The sequence below is a fragment of the Neovison vison genome, chromosome 8, assembly GCF_020171115.1.
Source record: "Neovison vison isolate M4711 chromosome 8, ASM_NN_V1, whole genome shotgun sequence".
Taxonomy (NCBI): domain Eukaryota; kingdom Metazoa; phylum Chordata; class Mammalia; order Carnivora; family Mustelidae; genus Neogale; species Neogale vison.
In genome coordinates, this window is record NC_058098.1 from 135,993,013 (window position 1) to 136,013,316 (window position 20,304).

General features: G+C 54.5%; 1 protein-coding gene across 2 annotated transcripts in view; it reads right to left on the reverse strand.

Annotated features, from left to right (window-relative positions):
• The window catches only part of GREB1 (growth regulating estrogen receptor binding 1), a 72,215-nt gene that overhangs the window by 2,385 nt on the left and 49,526 nt on the right, over window positions 1–20,304 (reverse strand). For both annotated transcript variants that reach the window (XM_044262065.1, XM_044262064.1), the window contains exons 21-31: window positions 18,049–18,677; window positions 15,238–15,340; window positions 12,807–12,965; window positions 11,740–11,882; window positions 8,454–8,615; window positions 6,539–6,743; window positions 6,010–6,184; window positions 3,573–3,791; window positions 2,351–2,486; window positions 1,194–1,394; window positions 579–717 (exon numbers count right to left, since the gene is read on the reverse strand). In XM_044262065.1, coding sequence (XP_044118000.1) covers window positions 579–717; window positions 1,194–1,394; window positions 2,351–2,486; window positions 3,573–3,791; window positions 6,010–6,184; window positions 6,539–6,743; window positions 8,454–8,615; window positions 11,740–11,882; window positions 12,807–12,965; window positions 15,238–15,340; window positions 18,049–18,677 — 2,271 coding nt within the window. The remainder of the gene's footprint in view (window positions 1–578; window positions 718–1,193; window positions 1,395–2,350; window positions 2,487–3,572; window positions 3,792–6,009; window positions 6,185–6,538; window positions 6,744–8,453; window positions 8,616–11,739; window positions 11,883–12,806; window positions 12,966–15,237; window positions 15,341–18,048; window positions 18,678–20,304) is intronic.

Consider the following 20,304-nt stretch of genomic DNA (forward strand, 5'->3'; position numbering starts at 1 on the left):
TCTTACTACTGCCAAGCCTTAGAGAGTGCTGGTGCGCAGGAAACACCTGCTCCAGAAGGTCAGAGTGAAGACACCCAATGTTACATGAAGATCGGTGAGGGACCCCAGCTGGCTGGAAGCCCATCTTTTTATGCCTTACAGGATGAATGTCTGTCACTCTCAGCCACTCTAGCACAACAGCTACAGAAGGAGGAAGGTCCGAGTGAAGGGCAAAAAGCAGGCAGTACCCCCAAGACGAGGAGGAAGGGCTCAGGCACCAGGAGGAGGGAATGGAGGGAACCAGGTGCTGATGTTAAGAACTTGGGCTGAAAAGGAACACGAAGTCGAAATTACCCCTTTGCCTAAAAGAAAGGGGATGTGTCCTGACTCTCCAGACAGGGACAAGGGAACGAGAGCCGCCCTGGGATTGCATCAGCCTCCTTGGACTTTCCTGGAAACTGGGGCAGTCCTGTTTCCTCTCTGAACCTCAGTGTACCCACTGGCAAATAAGGACAAGGGCCACAAGTCACCTCCTCGGATGCACTGGCTAAGGAAAGGCATTCAAATCGAGATCCAGAGTAAAATGTATGAGCAGTTACCTTTCAGAAAATGAAACTTTTTCAAGAAGCTGGCTCCCACGAAAGAATCACAGAGGTAGAGCAGGAGCCCACTAAACGCGAAGTCAGAGCAGCTGATGTTCCGAGAGTGGGGCCTGGAGCTCACATAGCACACCGAAATCTGAAAAAGAAGAAATCCAAGAGAAACCATCATTTTCCCCGAAATCCTCAACCACATGATGCTAGGCTAGGGCTTTCCATCTAGCAAATACTAACGGCTTGGTCAAGCTCAAGGCTGGGGCCGGGCGGGGCAGGGTGTTGCGGGGGCGGGGGGTGGGGTGGGGGAGTGCGGATAAGGACGATATTTAGTGTCATTTCCAAATCTAAATCCTAAAAACCAATTCCAGGAAGTTTCTCCCGATTCATCTACTCATTAATTCATCTGAGAGTCTGAAGCGATTTGGCCTCCGAGTCGGCTTTCATCCCTAACTTACGGCATCGGGCAGAGCGTTCAGGCTCTCTCAGCTGCACAGAGAGGCAAACACCTGAGGCAAAGGGGCCGAGTAGCCAGTAAAAGAGCTAGTCCGGGACGGTGGCGCATCTGTTTTAGGAATTCTGCTGGCTCGAGGGCTCAGCGGGGCCCCCTCTGAAAGTCACCTGAGACCCCAGGTTAAGGTAGCAGTCGACGGAGAGCACGGGGTGGCTGTGGTTCTTCAGGGAGAGCGGGAAGAAGCGGTGGCTGTGGTGCTGTAGAAACTTCTCCAGCAGGAGCTGCGCAGGGGCCGCGAGGAACGTGTGTTTGCTGTCCGGGGCGCAGATGTACTGGGCGGGCACGATGGCCACGGGGTTGTCGGACACCTGCGTGGGGAGGCAAGGCGTCAGCCACTCCCAGCCATTACCTCCAGCCAGGCTTCTGCCGGGAGTGGCCCCGGCCCAAAAGACTCTGTCACATGGTAGGGCTGGCCGTGAAGAACCCAACCTTCAACCATAAAATCCTCTGTTCAGAGAAACACTGGGGTTTTTCCCAAGTGAGATGTGTGAAATTAATGAATGAGATCGGGAAGAAGTGTGACATTGAGCATTCCATCAGAAAACTGGCTGTCTGGTCTAGAAAAATCGAGAGAACCCGTGGTCCTTAGGGGCTCTCCCCCACAAATCCAAGAATGTGAATCTCCGGGAAGGGTCAGCCTCTCCAGCCCCCAGATCCTGTCCACCTCGCACCCACCCCCACAGCCCTTCCTGCTGACCCCTGGCCTTCCTCTCCCACCGCCTCTTACTCCAGGGCCAACGCGATTCCCAAGCTGTAGCCAGAGATACTGTTGACCTAAATAAAGCTTATAGGTTCCTCCAGTGGACACCCATCAGCAGCTTTCTCATTACTCCGAGGGAGAGTCTGGAATGTTCCCATGGCTGTTAAGGTTCCGCCTGCTCCCTCCAGCCCATCTCTGCCTCTTTCCCTGCCTGGTACAGTTCTTCCATACTCACCTCCTCCCTCCCACCTGCTCGGCTCCTCTACCCAGATCCTTCCCCAAACCTGGATATGAATACGTTTCTCGCCCCCCAAGTCTCTGCTTTAACGTCACTTTCTCAGGGACACTCACGCAGACTCCCACTCCCGCCCTTCGCACGGTTAGGTCTCTGTGACACGCATCACTCTAGTGGTGCTTGTCGCAAGGACACTTTGCTACCGAAGGCCCATCTGCCTGGGGTTGCAAGGCTGTACGCTCCTGGGCCACCCCGCAGACCCGGCTCCGCCCGGCTCCCAGTCTGCAGCCCACACTGCCCTCGGCAGCGGACTTGGCGGGCGCGCTCACCTTGGACGTGATGTGGAAGGACCTGTGCCCGCCCACCGCGATCTGCTTCTTCATCACGCTAAAGCGGTTGAATCGGCAGAGCAGGAGGCCGGCGCTGTGCACGCGCAGGTTGAAGTCCACATCATCGCACATGAACCTGCGCGGAAGCAGAGGACAGAACATAGGACTGGAGGGGGCCCCGCCCCACCCCCCGGCACGCCCCCACCAGCCATGTGGAGGGGGCGCCCCTGCTTCGGAGGCGGGGTAGGCTCCTTCCCACCTTACAGAGGCATGTGAATAAGGCAAAACAAACAAGGAGGGCAGGCCCAGCTGTAGGGTGTTTGCACCAGGCAGGCGGAGTGCACCCAAGGTGAACACCACAGAAACACTCCCACGGGCGAACCCATGTACAGGTGCTGCGTGAGGGACCCCACAAACACCTTTTCATCTACTGATTAGAGTGAAAACTGCCCAGAATAAAAACAGGAGCCGCTTTCTACAGCGGGGAAAACAAGGTTCAGAGATGGAAGCCTGCGCCTAAAGTGCAAAGATATTAAGTGGCAGAACCCAGATTCCCAGCCGGGCAGCCTGGTTTCCAGATCGAGGCTCCTAGGAGGGCCATCTTGGCTGTGTGCCCACTGCCCGGCCTACCCAGAGGCCCGGTAAGCACTGGCCAGTGGGTTATTCTTGAGTTGTGAGCACTCCCGTGGCTAGACCAGGAGAGAGTATCACATGGAAGTTACTTTTTAGCTTTAAAGCAATGTGTTGCAAGGAGACGGAAAGCCAGAGAAACAATGCGGCGCATACATCAATCGCTGAGTAAAGCATCACACGGACGGGGGAGCCAGCGGCATCATCTCATGCGAATCTCCCCTCCACGAAATTCTATGATGTAAATTCTTTTTTAAAACCTGAGGATGGGGCGCCTGGGTGGCTCAGTGGGTTAAAGCCTCTGCCTTCGGCTCAGGTCATGATCCCAGGGTCCTGGGATCAAGGCCTGCATTGGGCTCTCTGCTCCGCGGGGAGCCTGCTTCTTCCTCTCTCTCTCTCTCTCTCTCTCTCTCTCTGCCTGCCTCTCTGCCTACTTGTGATCTCTGTCTGTCAAATAAATAAATAAAATCTTTAATAAATAAATAAATAAATAAAACCCGAGGACTGAAAGCAGGGTCGGAGCGATGCTACGGGCAGAGGAGGGCCCTGGGCCCGTGGGCGGTGCTGACTGCCCCTCCGCCGGCCGACTCACCGATTCTGGTTGTACTGCACGTTCTGGGTCAGGTCCACGTTCAGGACGATGAAGTCGTGCACGTGGCAGCGGGAGAAGGGCTCGCGCACCTCGCCGCTCCCGGTCTTGCTGGACCACTTCCGCAGGCCAATCAGGGCGTAGTGGGTGATGTTGGGGGACGCCTCGATGTGCTGCATGACATGCTTCAAAGACACGTTTCGTTCTGACCAGGAAAATTCCCTGCTCGAAAGAGGAAGATTGACATCCCTGGGCTGAGGCGCAAACTCCGGACCGGGGGCCGCATTCCAACGGGAGCTCACGTGCCGGCGGGTAGGGTGGCCGTGGGTGGAAACCGCCACAACCCTCCCCGAGTGCCAGGCACCACGCTGCGCATGTCACTGTACTGTCACTTATTCTCACGGCAATCTCATGCCACGGACACGTCACCCCCGTTTTACCACGGAGGGAAAAAAGGCTCCGAGTAACTAGCCCGATGTGACTCAACGGGGCTTGGATTCAGACAGTGCTGGGGGTCTCCAAAGCCCTTCTTTCCATCCCGTGTTAAAACACTTGGCATTTCTGGTCCGCAGACCTGAAGTTAATGTCGCAGGGAAAGCATGAAGCTTTTGGCTGTGAATTCCAGTGAGGGGATGGGAAGGAGGAAGATGGCGTATAAGCCCCAGCCCCCAGCACCTGCTGTCTGTGAAGACGACAGGGACACCTGATGACCAAGGAGGGGCTGATGGCAGGGACTCCGGAGCGAGCAGCTGGGTGCAGGCCCGCAGCTCGACTCTTCTGGACCCTAGCTTGCTCCCCACTCCACGGGGCTTCAGTAAGCTCCCCAGGGCCCTGGCCAGTCCCAACATCCCAGGGCGTTAACTGCTGCTTCAGAATGGACTTCAGGAAGGTAGAATAAGAGCCAGCCCTCTCCCAGTCTCAGCTCTTGGCCGCGCTCTAGCCTTTGGAAGAGCGTCTGGGCGAATACGGCAAGCAAAGCGGAATCACTGCTCCCATAAGCCACGGGCAGCTCGATCATTCAGAAAATGTTTTTCTGGAAAAACAGTGATCAACGGTCATTATTTCTCCAGGATATCACTCACATAAAAGAAGTAAATGAACATCATGTCTCTTTAAAAAAACAAAGAAAGGGCACCTGCGTGGCTCAGCTGGTTAAGGGTCTGTCTGCCTTAAGTTCAGGTCACGATCTCAGGGTCCTGGGATCGAGCCTCACATCTGGCTCCCTGCTCAGCGGGAAGCCTGCTTCTCCCTCTCCCTGCCCACCCCCAGCTCATGCATGCAGGTGCGCTCTCTCTCTCTCTCAAATAAATAAAATCTTTTTAAAAACTTTAAATTAAAAACAAGCCAAAAATAACCAGGCTACCCTAAACTGAAACACTCCTGAGGCAAATCACAAAAGGAACCATTTTCCCAGTGACGCTGGGCATCTGTATCCAGCGAGCCTCTTCCGCCTGCTGCTGCTCTAACAGCCACCTGCAGGCCGCTCAGAGTCTAAGTGACCATCACGACGGACCTCCAGCACAGGTCTTAGTGCCTCTTCAAAAGATGAAGAAACGAGGACCCAGAAAGATTTCAGTTGTTACCCTAATGTGGCACAGCAAATGAAAATACACCTGGGTGTTAAAAGTTAGGCTGGGGCTGGGGGGCAGGCGCTGATGACCACAGGAGGGAAATTCTGGGGCACGCATGAGGCTCCATTTCTTTTTTTTTTTTTTATTTTTTTTATTTATTTATTTGACAGAGAGAAATCACAAGTAGATGGAGAGGCAGGCAGAGAGAGAGAGAGGGAAGCAGGCTCCCTGCTGAGCAGAGAGCCCGATGCGGGACTCGATCCCAGGACCCTGAGATCATGACCTGAGCCGAAGGCAGCGGCCTAACCCACTGAGCCACCCAGGCGCCCTGAGGCTCCATTTCTTCACACAGGAGTTGCTTAAGCGGAAGTTCAGTGTGTGGAGACTTCCGGATAGGTTTCATGCTGCCTTTTTTTGTGGATGCTTCATTTTTTCCCAAGATTTATTTATTAATTTGAGAGAGAGAGTGTGCGTACAAGCCTGAATGGGAGGAAGGAGCGAGGGAGAGGGAGAGCAGCCTCCCCGCTGAAAAGGAAGCCTGTCGCAGGGCTCGATCCCACGACCCTAAGATCATGACCTGAGCTGCAATCAAAGAGCTGGAGGCTTAACCGACAGAGCCCCCCAGATGCCCCTATAGACATTCTGTACTAAACTATACATATTGTGATTTTCTGTATGGATCAGACATCAGTACAATTTTAACAAATTTAAAACTCAAAATAAAGCTGGGCTTGGAACAGGAGGCTGCCCCGTGCAGGGCCCTGTCCACCACATGCCAAGCCTTCTAAGATGAGGTGTCCCCTGTGGTCCTCAGACAGTGGCTGAGAATCCCCGGCTGAAAGGGGACAGGGTCGGGGCAGGTGGCTCACCTGCTTCTCTCCCCACCACAGTCGACGTCCACCACGTTCCACATCACGCAGGAGTCGTCGGAGATCACGATGAAAGGCCAGATGTCCTGCGGCTTGATCCCGAGCTCCTCCTGCCGGTTCCGCTCGAGCTCCAGGTTGTGGTAGGACAACTCCTTGATCAGGAAATGGGCGGCACCTGAAAGGGCCCAAACCACTCCCGCTATCAGGTCTCTGCTCCGGGGACACCCGCCTGGGGGCAAAGCCCCTGTCAGAATTAGAGCAGCACCCTGCGACCAGCCAGCTCCCCATGGTCCGGTCCTTGCCTCCATCACCAACCCGCACACACACGGGTCAGCCTATCCTTGCTAATCACAGAGAATGTGAATTAAATCAATAACCAAACATCAAAGAAGAATATTCCAGCAGACGAACACAGCTTTTAAAAATCAAAAAGCTTGATGAAAAATGTTAAGCACGTTCACTTCTAGAATATTCTTCCAAGTCCCCAGTCTCAGAAATTTTAGCGAGTAGGGCAAGGTAAACAACCCACCGACTCCGGCGCTGTTGAAAATACTCGGGAGTACCAGCATGATGTGGTTGGGCCAGTATTTCTTGTAAATGGCCATTTCATACTCCTTGACAACCAACACGTGCAAATGGCTGGCACCATCCATGGCGTGGAACAGGTTGAAGAGTCCGTGTTCGTGACGGCCGGTGGTTGGCGTGAATGTCGGACTTTTTATATATTCGTGACTCTGGAAAACACAGGAATCGCGAGGGGAAGTGTTTGTAAAGATGGTCACAGTCACTCCCCTCCCTCTGAAAGGTCACCCTGCAGCACCTTCCGTCAGAAGATGGAGCCCATCCCACACTCACGCAATCCAGCTTAGCCCTGGGACCTTGCGTTTACCCACAGAACAGTGAAAATGATGGTTATGCCAGTTCCGGGCCTGGCCTCCAGAGGACGGGCACAGGCTCCCTCTCTCAGAACCCTCTCAGGGATGAGCCAGGGCTGGTGGCTGGAGGAGGAGACACCACAGGGAGCAGAGCGGGGACGGGCCTCCCACGGCGACCACCCTTAAGCGCCAGCCCCCAGCCCACCTGGTGGCCAAGCGCAGACATGAGTGAGCGCATCCAAGCCAGCGTCCCCACACACCGGGACCAAGCCCCAGCTGCTGGCCCAGAAAATCAGAAGCGAAGTCAGTGCTTGTTTGGAAACGGTCTTACACAACCCCAACTAGCATCTCCCAATGACCCAAACGCATGACCCTGCCCAGTTAGCATCAGCTGTGTGCCGAGTCCATGCTATTCTGGATGTCTGCAAGTCCTTCAATGCCTTATCCATACAGCCTAGCTCCTGATCCACTCGGGATGTGAATCTTTTACATAAATAGCTATGTTTTCTTCACTTTGGCTGAGCTAGGTCTTGTACTCCTTCTGAGGTTCTCAGAGGACCTGCCGTACGGCTGTGCTGTAGGTAGCGCCCGCAAGTTCTGGTGGGCGCTGGCTGGAGAAGTGAGCGGGGTAACCGAGAAATCCTCCTCCGGGGCAACAGCCTACCCCAGCCCGCGGGATACGAGACACCCCATAACAAAGGTCCCACTGGTTCTTCACTAATGTTTTTGATTCTCGGTGAAAGCCTGTCGGGCCTGAAAGGCTGTTCCACCCTATCATCCCGGCCCCGTCACCCGGAGAAGGAAAAGCAGCGTTCCACAGCAGGCTGACACCGGCTGGGGCTGGCGGGAGGGCAGCGAGCGGACCCTGCAGGGTCGGGCTCATCCGACAGAGCAGGTGTCCCTGGGAGCAGCGCCCCTAAGGAGGCCGGTCACAGAGACAGTGAATTGGGAAGAACAGCCTCTTGAAAAGAGAGAAAATGCATGTTTTATGGGTGACGTGATGCCCCATCTGGGATTTGCTTCCGAAATACCAGAGGAAGGCAGAGAAGGACGGACGGATCGAGGCTGGCTGTGAGACACGTCACTGTGTGCAGGTAACAGGCCCAGGGGTGGGGGGCCAGTCACTGCACGAGTCTACCGCCTCAGACAGCTTCAACCGTTCTGTAACAGCAGTAGAGGCAAGATGGGGAAGGGACAAACATCTAGGGGGCACCTGTCATCGTCCAGGCACCGCGCAGGTGTCTTCCCTCAGTCGCCCCAAATCACGCTCACGGGAAGCTCCTGCAGGACTTACTACGGCCCAGGTTCACGGGTGAGCGAACAGGGGCTCAGCAATATTCAGGACCAGGTTCAAACGACACAACTCGAGAGCGGCAGAGCGAAGTTCAATGTGCAGTCGGAGTGACCCAAAGCCCCAGCACCCCCGGCCTCCTCCAAGTTCAGCCACCGTGCCCATCTCCCCCTGCCCTGACTCAGGAGGCGGCCGTGGTCTCCAGGTCCCAGCGCAATGGTCACTTGCGGCCACGAGAATGCCCGTCCCCCCGCTCCGCCCCGCCCGGGAGCCAGTACCTTGTCGGTGACGAGCGGCAGCCTCATGCTCTCCAGCTGGCCCCCAGGCTGGCTGAAGACGAAGTGGTGCTCCTTGGACTTGGGGATGATGAAGTGCAGCCGGACCTCCGCCCCCAGCGCGGAGTAGGAGAAGGCGAAGGCGTGCAGCGTGGACTCATAGAGCTGAGGTGTGGCGGGAAAGGACAGAGCCTGTCAGCAGAGCCCACCGCCACCGCTCGGAAGAACCTAGGCCCGTCGCGGGCATGACAACGCAAAGCTCGGTGCCACCTGCCCCGCAGCTCGAGAAACCCGCCCGCAGACCGGCTCCGGTACGAAGTGTGGACCCCCAGGTCTTGCTCCTGGGCCGACACGCGCGAGCGCACCCCCACTCGGCCGGAGGCCTCCCCATCTTTAATTCGGATCGTGCTTCACCCAGCTACACCCTTCTAGGCACCGACGCCTTCTGGACCCTGGATTTGACCCCAACCGCTAGGTTACCCACAAAGGCTTTCACGCCACACCTCACTTTTTAACTCTATTGAATGCATTTTTCCATCATAGGCATGACGCGTAACAACATAGTAATAAACCGTGTCACTAAGTGCTTACGCTTACACACTTCTGTCACACTCACTGTGTCTGCGCCCCCTTCCATCCCTTCGGTGCCGTCAGGAGCAATCCTATGAGGCGGTACCGTCCCCGTCCCCACTGTGTGGACATGGGGACTGACACTCAGAGGTCCTGGGCTTGCTCCCATCCCCAGGCCTAGCCTCACGCCCCCTCACCCCTCGTCTGCCTGCACCACCCCCTGGTGTGACTCCTGCCCAGGCCACGGTGCTACACGGCTCTACCCAAGCCTCATTCCCTGACCCCTCTCCGCCTCCAGTGGACAGCCCCTCCCCAGACTGGCAGCTGGCATGTGCCCTGCACTCCTGAGAATCCCCAGGGCCCAGAGACGGCGGGCCACGCAGGACACAGCGGCCGTACATGCCTACCGTGGCTCCACTAAAACCGCAGAGCCCTCTGGGAGCAGAGATGAGACAGAAATAGATTTTGACGTGGGGGAGGGAGCAAGGGGGGGGGATGCAGCTGAGGAAGGTTTATGAAAAAGATCAGGGAGGTCTGAGAGAGGGAAAGAGCGGGGGGAACTGAGGCTGGAGAGGCCAGGAGGGAGCGGCCCCCCTCAGCACTTCTCACGTGGCCTGGTTCTGAGTCCGCTGTGACTGCAGCCCCCAGACCCGAGCACCCTTGGACACGGGGGCACAGTCCAGCCGGAGCTGGACCCAGTCCAGTCCAGGGTCTCTGGACCTCAGTTCTGTTAATTCTCTGCAGACATTAACTGATGTGACCATGATTGAAACCCGTGAGTCTCCTCCGGTTCCTTAAATTTCAAAATTAAAGGAACATTTCCATTTACATTTTCTCTGCTTTGAAAGAAAAATTTCATCTCCAAGGAGGAAATGTTAGGACAGCTTATCTGGAGCAAATAGAATTACTATTTTTAATTCTTTAAAAAACTGCTCATCTGCATTCTCCAATTTTGTCTCCAGTAAAATTGAATAGTTTAAAAAAGAATCAGTCTTGATGCTACTTCAGGGATAGCTGAAGGCTGGGCAGACTTGGGAGAATTAAAGCCACTGTCTGCTGTTTCCCTGTGCAAAAGGGACAGAGCTGGCAAGCCCATGCTCAGGCTGCTGCAGAACCTTCTGGAAGCAGTCAAGGGCATGAGCTATCCTGCACACCCTGTGGGCCTCGCAGGTGTCCTGGCTCCCACCACCTCCAGCTGTCCCAGCTATTCCTTCCTCCCCTTTCCCTTACCGAGGTCTGAAATGAAACACTACGTCTAAAGTCCTGCCTGCCCCTTCTTCAGGACCAGGCTCACAGGCCCTCCGTGCACTCACCCACGGATGCTAACGGACTATGCAAAATGCAGCTCTGCCCGCATCAGGCCGCCCCTTGAAGCTCTCCCTGGAGAGGTCCCCGTTCCACCCTCCCTGCAGCACCTGATGCCTTTCCTTAAAACGTTTTATTTAATTTTAATTAACATATAGAATGTAGTATTTGTCTTGGGGGTAGAATTTAGTCATTTACCCACTGCGCACCACACCCAGTGCTCATTACGTCACGTGACCTCCTTAATGCCCATCCCCCAGCTACCCCAGCCCCCCACCCACCCTCCGTTTGTTCCCTAGAGTTAAGAGTCTCTTATGCTTTGCCTCCCTCTCCGATTTTATCTTATTTTTCTTTCCCTTCTCCTGCTGTGCTCCTCTGTTGTTTTCTTAAATTCCACAGATGAGTGAGATCATATGGTATTTGTCCTGACGGAACCTGATGCCTTTTGTGGCGGGCCCTCTGCCCACCCCCCTTCCCAGTGTCCTCTCCTGGGACCACCCTCCCCTTGCACTTTAACGTCCAGTGATGCCTGACTAAAATCACTTCTAATTCCCCCAAAGACCTCATGTTTTCCCTCCCCTGCAGACATGGTTCCCTTTCCTCCTGTCTGCCTAGGCCCGTTGGCAAATCCTTACTGATTCGTCAAAACCCTCTCCTCTGTTCCCCACCCAAGATGGTATCTTCATTTACAAAATGGAGATAATGTTGCCTTGCAAGGTTTTAGTGAGAATGAAGTAAGAAACCAGATAGGAGAGTTTCCTCTCCAGCACGTGTTGAATGGATAATAGGTGTAGCTTAGACACGGACACCTCCAGGTGACCAGCCAGGGCCCGGCATCTGTAGCCTTACCCATCTACCCGTGTCTAAAGTAAGTGTCACTCTCTATTACGTAAAAAGGTTAGAGGAAGTACCGACACGTCAGAAGTGCCCAGCACGTTGCCTGGCACGCAGTAGGCGCTCAGTAAGTGCAAACGGCTCTCCTTCTCTGCATAATTTCTCTGCTTCCCCTTACTGCCTTTCCTGCCGGCTTTTCACTGTTCTCTCTGTTCACTCTTCTCTCCATGGGCATCTCGCCATCCCTAGACTGTGTGCCTTGACTATGGGGACAGAGTTTATTCATCTCTGTGGCTGGTCCATCAGCACTCAGTCTGCTGCCCTGAACTCACTTTGGAAATTGCTAGAACGTAAAGAAAATGCGGACATGCACAGTCACTAGCAAAGTGTAACCCCGGGAGAGGCGCTTCTGTGGCGTCAGCATTGTGCAGATCCCTGCAGGGAACTGGAGATACACGTGGACCAAGAGGCAGAGGCTTCCAGAACCCTCCACGTCCCACTCTGGAATGACAACTGAAACTCAGCGGAACAGAGAACCGACGGTGTGCGCCCAAGGGAGCCAGGCGGGCGCGCAGCCCACCTGGCAGCGGGGGTGGAAGCCCAGGTACTGGTGGCACTGCTCGCAGTGGTGGTACGTGTTGTACGCCGCGTACTTGGACAGCCTCATCCGCGCCGTCTGCCGCCGCGCATGCAGCTCCTCGGGCTTCCGGGACACGCCCCCGTCTGCAGGAAACACCGGTCACGGTCACCGAGCAGCCGCGGGCACAGCCACTGCGCCCTCCGCTGCCCGCTCGGAATGCAGCGGACCGAGACTCTGTGCTGGGATCTGGGGGGACCACGTCGGCCTGGGCCCAGGGTGACTCGGCGGGAGGAGTCAACAGACCGTGGTTGCAGCGGGTCTTACTAATGGACCTACGGCTGTAAACACAGATTCAAGCATTCGCTCCCCGGCAACGCAAACGGACTGCCAGCTTCTTATGCAGATGCCATACTGCTGAGGAACGGCTTCTGGTTTGCCGAACGACTTGGCAAGATGGAGATTTTAACCCCAAACCTGAGCTAGAGACTGGTCTATGGGAAGGACCAGTCAGTGAAAATGCTTCAGAGAGACAGAAAGAATTCTTGGTGTGAGACAGCGGTTCTCCTCCTGCCCTTTCCACTCATTCAACTCTCCCAGTCTGTGCTAAAAACCATACTGGCCCACTAATATCCAATGTCTGCTGATGGTGACCCTAAAACCCTATGGGGTCCTAATACCATGACAGTCGGTGGTCCCTGAAGGAGGAGGGGGAACAAGACACAGAGGCTAGAGAGGGAGGTATGTGCATTTCATTAGGACAACCCCCATTCATACATTAGCATCTGTGTCTTGTGTCCCCTATGAACCAGAACCTCAAGGATGCCCTGACCATGACACACCCCCAGGAGCGCACCCATCACTGTCCGCACGTGCGGAGCCGCCAGCCCACCTTCACGGGAAGAGCCCTTCCTTGTCCACTGAGGCAGTGACCTCGCTTCTCTCCCAGACGCTACTGGTTAATTCCCACCCCCAGACAACTGAGCTCATCGCCAACACAGTTCAGCTCTCTCAGAGGCTCTCCCTACGTACTCCGGAAGAAGGTGGCGCGGGAGCTTTGTAAGGCTGACCTTCGCTTTTTGTGCTCCGGAGGTGGGAACAAATCAGACTGGCATCTTCATACTTCGGGTCATGAATAATGTAGTCAAAAGGCAACTTCTTGAACAGCTCCAGGTCTGGCCAGGGGTCACTGAGCTGGAGGTAATGCCAATCTGATTCCTCTCGGAGATCTGTAAGATTGGTAGAAACACAGACAAGCGACTAACTAGGAAGTGAGAATGACTGATTTTTGAATGTGTGTAAGGACAATGCTTGCGATAGAGCTGTCCTTGAGTCTCTGGGTTCCTGGGGGACGCTATTGTATCTCAAAGGCTCCTGGAACACATCACATTTTCAGGATTGCAGTAAGGAAGTAAGAGGTGCCTTTGGGTCTACCTTTTATCCGTGGCCTGTGCCACGTTTCCTGCATTTCTGGCTCCCATGCTGACTTCAGCCCCTCCCAATATACCTACTGCTCCTTTTGCACTTCCCCCCAGCACCGTTCCCCACCCCCATATGTAGCACACTGGTTCCCACCGCCAATGGAACCTAACATAGTTCCCGTTCTTGTCTTCTGTCTAAATGCTACAGAGCTAATATGTCCAACTCCTACCCCTGTAGTTCTAGAAAGCCTGAGCGTTCAAGGCCACTGGTTTCTCCTTTCTGAATGCTAATACCATTCATGGTCCAAATTCTATCTTACATTTTATATCATAACTGGGGTAATCTGTGATGCTCACTCAATGCTTGTTGGCTAAAAAAAAAAAAAAAAAAAAAATCTAGATGGTCCAACACAAATTATGTAATATACTGATTTTTATATCCATGCTATGTACACAGGGGCAGAGTGCATGTCCACAAGAGAAGAAACAAAGAAGATGAGAGGCATGTTTACTGCATATGTAACAGACGCTCACTGCTTCGTATGTATCTTAATCTTCACAAACCTCTTAAACAGCAATTATCCATCCAAAGGAAAAACCAAGGCAATAAGAGAATTTCTGAAAATATGGGCTTTGAAGTTTAATAAACTGAGTTCAAATCCTGTCCTTGTCATGGGGATAGCCAAGAAAGTGAGGACATAGACACTCAACAGGTCTGCTGATTTTCATCTGAAATTCAGTTCCAAACTGTGAGGAGGGATGTGTGAAAGCTCAGAGCTTGGATGAAGAGCCTCCCTCCTCTTTCCTTCAAAGGAAAGACTAAAGGATGGATGAGCTTCCTTGGTTCCAAATTTTCTCCAAGTCAAAACTCACAGTCAGGAGCATCTAAAGAAGTGTGTTTGGGAATGGTGGGACTTTCTTCTCTTTTAAGGCTGAATGATATTCCATTACATGTATATACCACACTTTTCTTTATCCATCCATCTGCTGATAGACATTTACCCACCGACGGGCAACATACGGTGGCTCTTGTGTCTTGCCTGTGGTGACTAACACTGCAGGGAACATGGCAACTAGGAACATGTCCATTAGCTTCGTCGTAGTGGTGATTTCACAATGCATAAGTGTATCGAATCATTTGTACACTTCAAATGTATACAATAAAAAGAAGTGCGATTCAGGGTGCCTGGGTGGCTCAGTTGGTTAGGCGACTGCCTTTGGCTCAGGTCATGATCCCAGCGTCCCGGGATTGAGTCCCTCGTCGGACTCTCTGCTCCGTGGGAGTCTGCGTCTCCCTCCTTCTCCCCTCTCATGCTCTCTCTCATTCTCTCTCTCGCAAATAAATAAATAAAATCTTAAAAAAAAAAATAGTGCTCTTTTGACGTCAGGGCAACATACTGGTTCCCTTTCTTTGCCCACAGACAGGACGCCTCATGCAAATTTTAATTCCCAAGGCATCAGATCCATTTACCAGACCAAGTGGATGAGCCATTGGAGGAAGGAGCGAGGAGGTGAGGTAGGGAGCAGAAGACAGCCGTCTTACCTTCCTCTGGGCAAATTCTGTTCCCTGAGTAAGGAGAAATGATATACTTCCATTCTGTCCTAAGATACAGATCTCTGCGCTCAGCTGCCTGAGTGGGACCCTCCCCAAAGGACAGTCCTGCCTTCCAGGGGCAGCTGCCTAATCCGGTTCAGCTCCAGCTCTGCCGTCTCCCAGCTGGGCGCCTGAGCGAGTTACTTACCAGCAAATAAGTAGTTACTCTCATTGGGATGTGCCGGAAGTTAAATGTAGCGATTTATGGAAAGGATCCAGCACAGGGCTGGACACGAGGAAGATACACAGCAAACAGTGGTTATTTTTAGTGTGGTAATTTTATCTCCACAAAGAGCTCCCAGGCGCTACTCTGATATTGAGCAAAATGACGGCAAACAAGGGAGAGAGAAAAGCAGCCCTCAAGGCCCCTGGGATGAGTGGGATCACTGATCTGAGAATTCCATCTAGAGGGTAAAGGACACACGGTCACCCGAGAAACGGACTGAAGAGGCTTCCAAGCCCAAGGGTCACCCACGCAAAACTCACGGATATTGATCTCTTCTTCATCGTAAACATCCACTTCCGTCAGCCGAATGAGCATTCTGGACAAAATGCTGAGGAACTGCAGGTAGGCACCTGTCTTCCCAATCTGTGAAGACATTAAAACTGGAGCTGGTGCTCAGTACGCCCCGTCCACGAGCAGGCACTGGCTGGAGCACCGGACATGCTTTGTGTCACCTGTCCCCTTCAAAGACCCCACCTCGTTAAAGCGGGAGCCGGGGGTGTGCAAAGCCATCTGAGGGGACATGGGACCTGAAGAAGCACGGCAGGCCACACAGAGACTCCCGTAGCAGCAGACCTGCCCGCTTATAAATCATGGCAGCACGCTTCTGCTTCTAACCGGCCACACTTTCTAAGCTGTTTGAACTAGGACTTGAATCGATATTGAAGAAAGGTTGCTTCGAAAGATGAACTGCCGATACAAAGCATAATAATGTCTCAAAAAGATCTTGGGTTGGGGAGCCTGGGTGGCTCAGTCAGTGAAGCGTCCAACTCTTGATTTCGGTTCAGGTCATGATCTCAGGGTTGTGAGATCGAGCCGTGAGATCAGGCTCCGCGCTGGGTGTGGAGCCTACTTGAGATTTGCTCTCTCCCTCTCCGGCTGCCCCAACCCCATGCACTTGTACACGCTCTCAAAAAAAAAAAAAAATCTTGCATAATTAGATTGCTATTTGTGTTAATTGAGAGGTCTCTAATAAAAGAATAAACTCTGTTGTGTTAAGACTTTAAAGTCTGGCATCTCATTTTTCTTCTCCTAAGGCCAGGAAAAGGAAATGAGTTTTCTCCTCCTGGTCTTCCTTCTTCTATCACAGAGTCCATCACTCCGTCTGCCCCACACCAGGCTAGGACACTAGGAGACCTCGTTCACTTTGGTTGCAGGTGGTTAAACAGGCACCTGTGGGCTAACCTCCTACCCTGTTGCTCTGGGAATGCCCTTTCAAAGTTCTCAGCTCAGTGCCTGGCTCACAGTCCGTAGTCAACAAATGTAGATGAACAGAAATAACTAACTTTAGAAAAAATATGAAATACCACCAGGCGAACCTTCAGAGAAAAGTATTTGCCATACAAGTAACAGACAAAGGATTAACATCTGTAACCTGTAAAGAGTTCCTGCAAAGCAACAGGGAAAGGTCAAATGCTTACAGGAAAAATAAACAAGAGAAACACATTGGAAAAATCACTGTGAAAGTCATAGCAGTGATCCATAAATATATAAAAATATATTCAACCTTAACAAAACTATAATATATTATTTTTCACCTATCAAATGGGTGAAATTTTTTAAGATACCATCCAATAACATGACAGTAGGAAGAAACCAGGATCCCCTTTTTTCAAATTTACAGATAGTTAATATACGCTCACCCATTAAAAAATTCAAGAAATACAGAGTGACGATGAAGAAGAAAGTTTACAAATTCCACTTCCTCCTCAGTGGCAATTCCACCAGGGATTTTTTGGGATTTTCATGCACAGAGACGTATATATACACCGATGCTTAATTTCCTAATTGATATTACACCGTGTATATATTATTTTTGATTTTTTTCAATTTTGATTTCAACTTTTTCAGTTTAAAATCTTAGAGAAATTTTCATGTCAGCATCTAGAGATCGATCTCCAACTTTCTATGGCCGAACTGCACGATACAGTTGTACCCCAAGTTCTTCAACCAACCTTGACCAACGGAACTTTGGCTGTTCCCAGTTTGTTTTACTATTGTAAATAATTCTAAAATGAGCAATCTTTTTTTTCCTTTTTTTTTTAAGATTTTATTTATCTATTTGACAGGCAGAGATCACAAGTAGGCAGAGAGGCAGGCAGAGAGAGAGAGGAGGAAGCAGGCTCCCCACTGAGCAGAGAGCCCAATGCGGGGCTCGATCCCAGGACCCTGAGATCATGACCTGAGCTGAAGGCAGAGGCTTCACTGAGCCACCCAGGCGCCCCTAAAATGAGCATTCTTATACACATTTTTGCGGGTTTGTATCTCTTGGACCAGACTATAAGGAACAGGCTGAGTCTGGAGGCAGCACATTCCGGCTCGGGACAGGACGGTGCCGACAGGGGTGAAGAGAGCAGTAACTGACCCCATGTGCCCCCCACAGTCAGGCTGTCCTCCAGATGCCCTGGGGTTACTCTCTCGTTTAATGCTCCCGTCTCCGACTCAGGTGCCATGCTTATCCTCATTCTCAGAGAGGACACTGGGGCACGGAGAAGGCTGGCTCCTGCCCAGGGCGCCAGGTATTATCTGAGCCAGAATCCGAGCCCACTCCGGAGCCCAGCTCCCACCTCTGTGCTGTCCTGACAAAGCACCTTCCAGGACCGGACACGGTCATCTTCACACACTCCCAGCACGTGGCAGAGGCTGCCATTTTGAGAACGGCGACAGTCTTTTGTCGTTAGGAAAACACAGTGAGGTGAGAGGCTGGGACGGGGACGGGCCTCCTGCCTCCCAGTTACTACCACAATCTTCTGGTGCAGAACCCTGGGCAGGGGTGCGGGCGGGGTGGGGGGGTTCTAACTGGCACAGATTGGCCGTGGGAAGGAGAAGCACCCCCCACCCCCGAGAAGCTCTCCGCCCCCACATCATGCAGGCAGGAACATGAGGCCCGAGCCTGGATGTCAGCCAGCCGTGGGCGGCAGCAGGTCCCGACCTCCGAACCCCCTGCCCACTGCAGGGTCTGCCACGGGAACGGCAGGATGTGACCAAGGGGATGTTGTCAGCCCCAAACCTGCCCCGCGGGCATGAACACGAGGACCCCCACGCAGCCCAGGGCCCCGCGGGGCAGCACCCACCTGAGGGGGCCCGCTGAGCAGCAGCCTGCGCGGGTGGAAGCCGTCCACGCGGCCCTCGGCGCGGTTGCCGTAGTCCATGTGGCTGGGCCGCGGCACCGTCCACTGCCGGTAGTAGAGGGACTGCTCCGTGGACGTCATCGTCTTGCTGAGCAGGGGGCGGAAGGAGCTGGCCCACATGACCGAGTGGGAGGGCAGGAGCGAGGCAGCCTTGGGCAGGCCGCTGCTGTCGGTGGCCGTGACCATGTCATACACCAGCTTGGGCAGGAAGACGACGGGGGGCTGCCGGCAGGCCTTGGTCATGGAGCACTGGGAGGCCTGCGGGAGGAGCGTGCCGGCCGCGGGGGCCACAGACGAGGGGGAGGAGCCCGAGGAGGGCAGCTGGGAGGACAACGGCGTGACCGACACCTGGACGCTCTTCTGGCCGGCTCTCGGGCCAGGGTCCGGCTGGGAGGCCAGCCCAGGGCTGTGCCTGCTGATGACCGACGGTGGCCCCCGACTCGCTCGGGGCCTCTGTCTCTCCCCGGGGGCCCTGGCCTCCTCCGAGGGGCCGCAGGGCTGTGGCGATCTGGCCCGCTCCCCCTGCGAGGGTGCCCCGGGCGGAGCCGAGGACTCGCCACACAGCGCTGAGCCTGGGGAGGGACGCGCCCGTCAGTCACGCCCCAGGAAGGACCCTCGCCGAGGCACCCACCATTCCTGTTCCTGCGACACAAACTACCCGTGCCTCACAACCACCGGACACTTGCACGAACAAAATCCCCCTCTGGGTCCACAGAAACGGTCTCGCCTCCTGACAGAGCCACGGCTCGCCAGGACACAGCCGGCGTCACCGACACCCACCCCGGCACCTGGTGCCCGGCCTCAACAGCTGCCCCGTCGCAACCGCCTGACCAGTGTGCTCCCCAAGCCCCTGCCCTGTGGGCTCGAGCCCCCCCCACCCCGTGCAGGTGCTCCGGGAGCACCCCTGCCTGCCGTCCCTCCCGCGGCTCTCGCCTCGCCTCCGCACCAGCACGGGCAGCTTCGAGCTCAAAGTGCCGGCGAGACTCGCAGGACAAGCAGCCTCAACCGAACGCGAGAACCCCCAACTTTCAGAAGGATCGGGAGAGGAGGGGCAGCTGGCACAGCAGCCCCCCACACAGGGCCCTCCTGCTGCCCCTCCCCCACGTGCACCCCGCGGAGACCTGGGTGAGTGTGGCCCCACGCCGGGCAGTTCATACCACCCCAGCCTCACACACGAGGCCGCGCGTACCGGCTCGCATCAGCCCTGCAGACCTCAGGCCCCGCAGAAAGCAGGGCAGACAGGATGCTGCACCGCAGCCTTCACTCCGTCCTTCCCCAGGAGACAGACCCAGGGAGGCCAACAGCCCCGCACCACCCTCCGCAGAAAGGCCTTCCCGCCCCCCTGCCCCTGGCTCAGCCCGTACCCCACACACCACGCCGCTCAGGCAACCTCCCCTGTGGATCCGAGCTCCCCAGCAGGGGTCCCGCCACTCAGCAATGGCCTGCGCGGCCAGCCTGCCCTTCCAGATGCTTCCGCAACCATGAGAGGAGGAAATACGGCACTGGCCGGCCCCCTCCTCACAGGCCGGCCCCCTCCGCTGAAGGCTCCGGCTGACACCTCGCCCTCGAGCAAGGCACCTGAAACAGTGACAGCAGAAGAGCAGATACGGGGAGGCTGTGAGGGACCCGGACCTGTGTCCTGGCCCGGGGCAAGGGGACAGACGGGCCTGAAGGACATCAAAGAGGCACAAGATCCCAAAAGCAGACCAAGGGAACCCCGGTGCCTTCATCCGCTTCTCTAGGTCGTGAGGGCCAGCCTGGCGGGACCCTGAGGACAGATGCCCACACAGACGTTTCTTTCCATCAACCCCAGACCTCCACTGGTCTGTCCCCAGTTGAATCCAGGGGAACTGCCGGTCTATAAAGATGAGACCCAGGGACACCCAGGTCCCCACCCCAACTCATGTGGCTGTGGCCAAATCTCACTTCCCTGGGCCTCCATCCCCTCATCTCTGAAGTCTACAGTAGCCAACACCATGAGAAGTACCTCGTCAGAGACCCCTAAGGATCTCAGGCCCTTCTGAAGAGTCCCGGCTAAGAAAGTCACCTCAGTGACCAGGGTACCTCCCCTGCCAGGTAAGTATGAAAGTCACCTCACTAACAGAAGAACTCCAGATGGAGAGAGCCGGGCTTGTAGCCTGGACATTCTACTCCTGGAGACACTGCACAGAGCAGTGTGTCCCCAGAACCTTCTAAAAA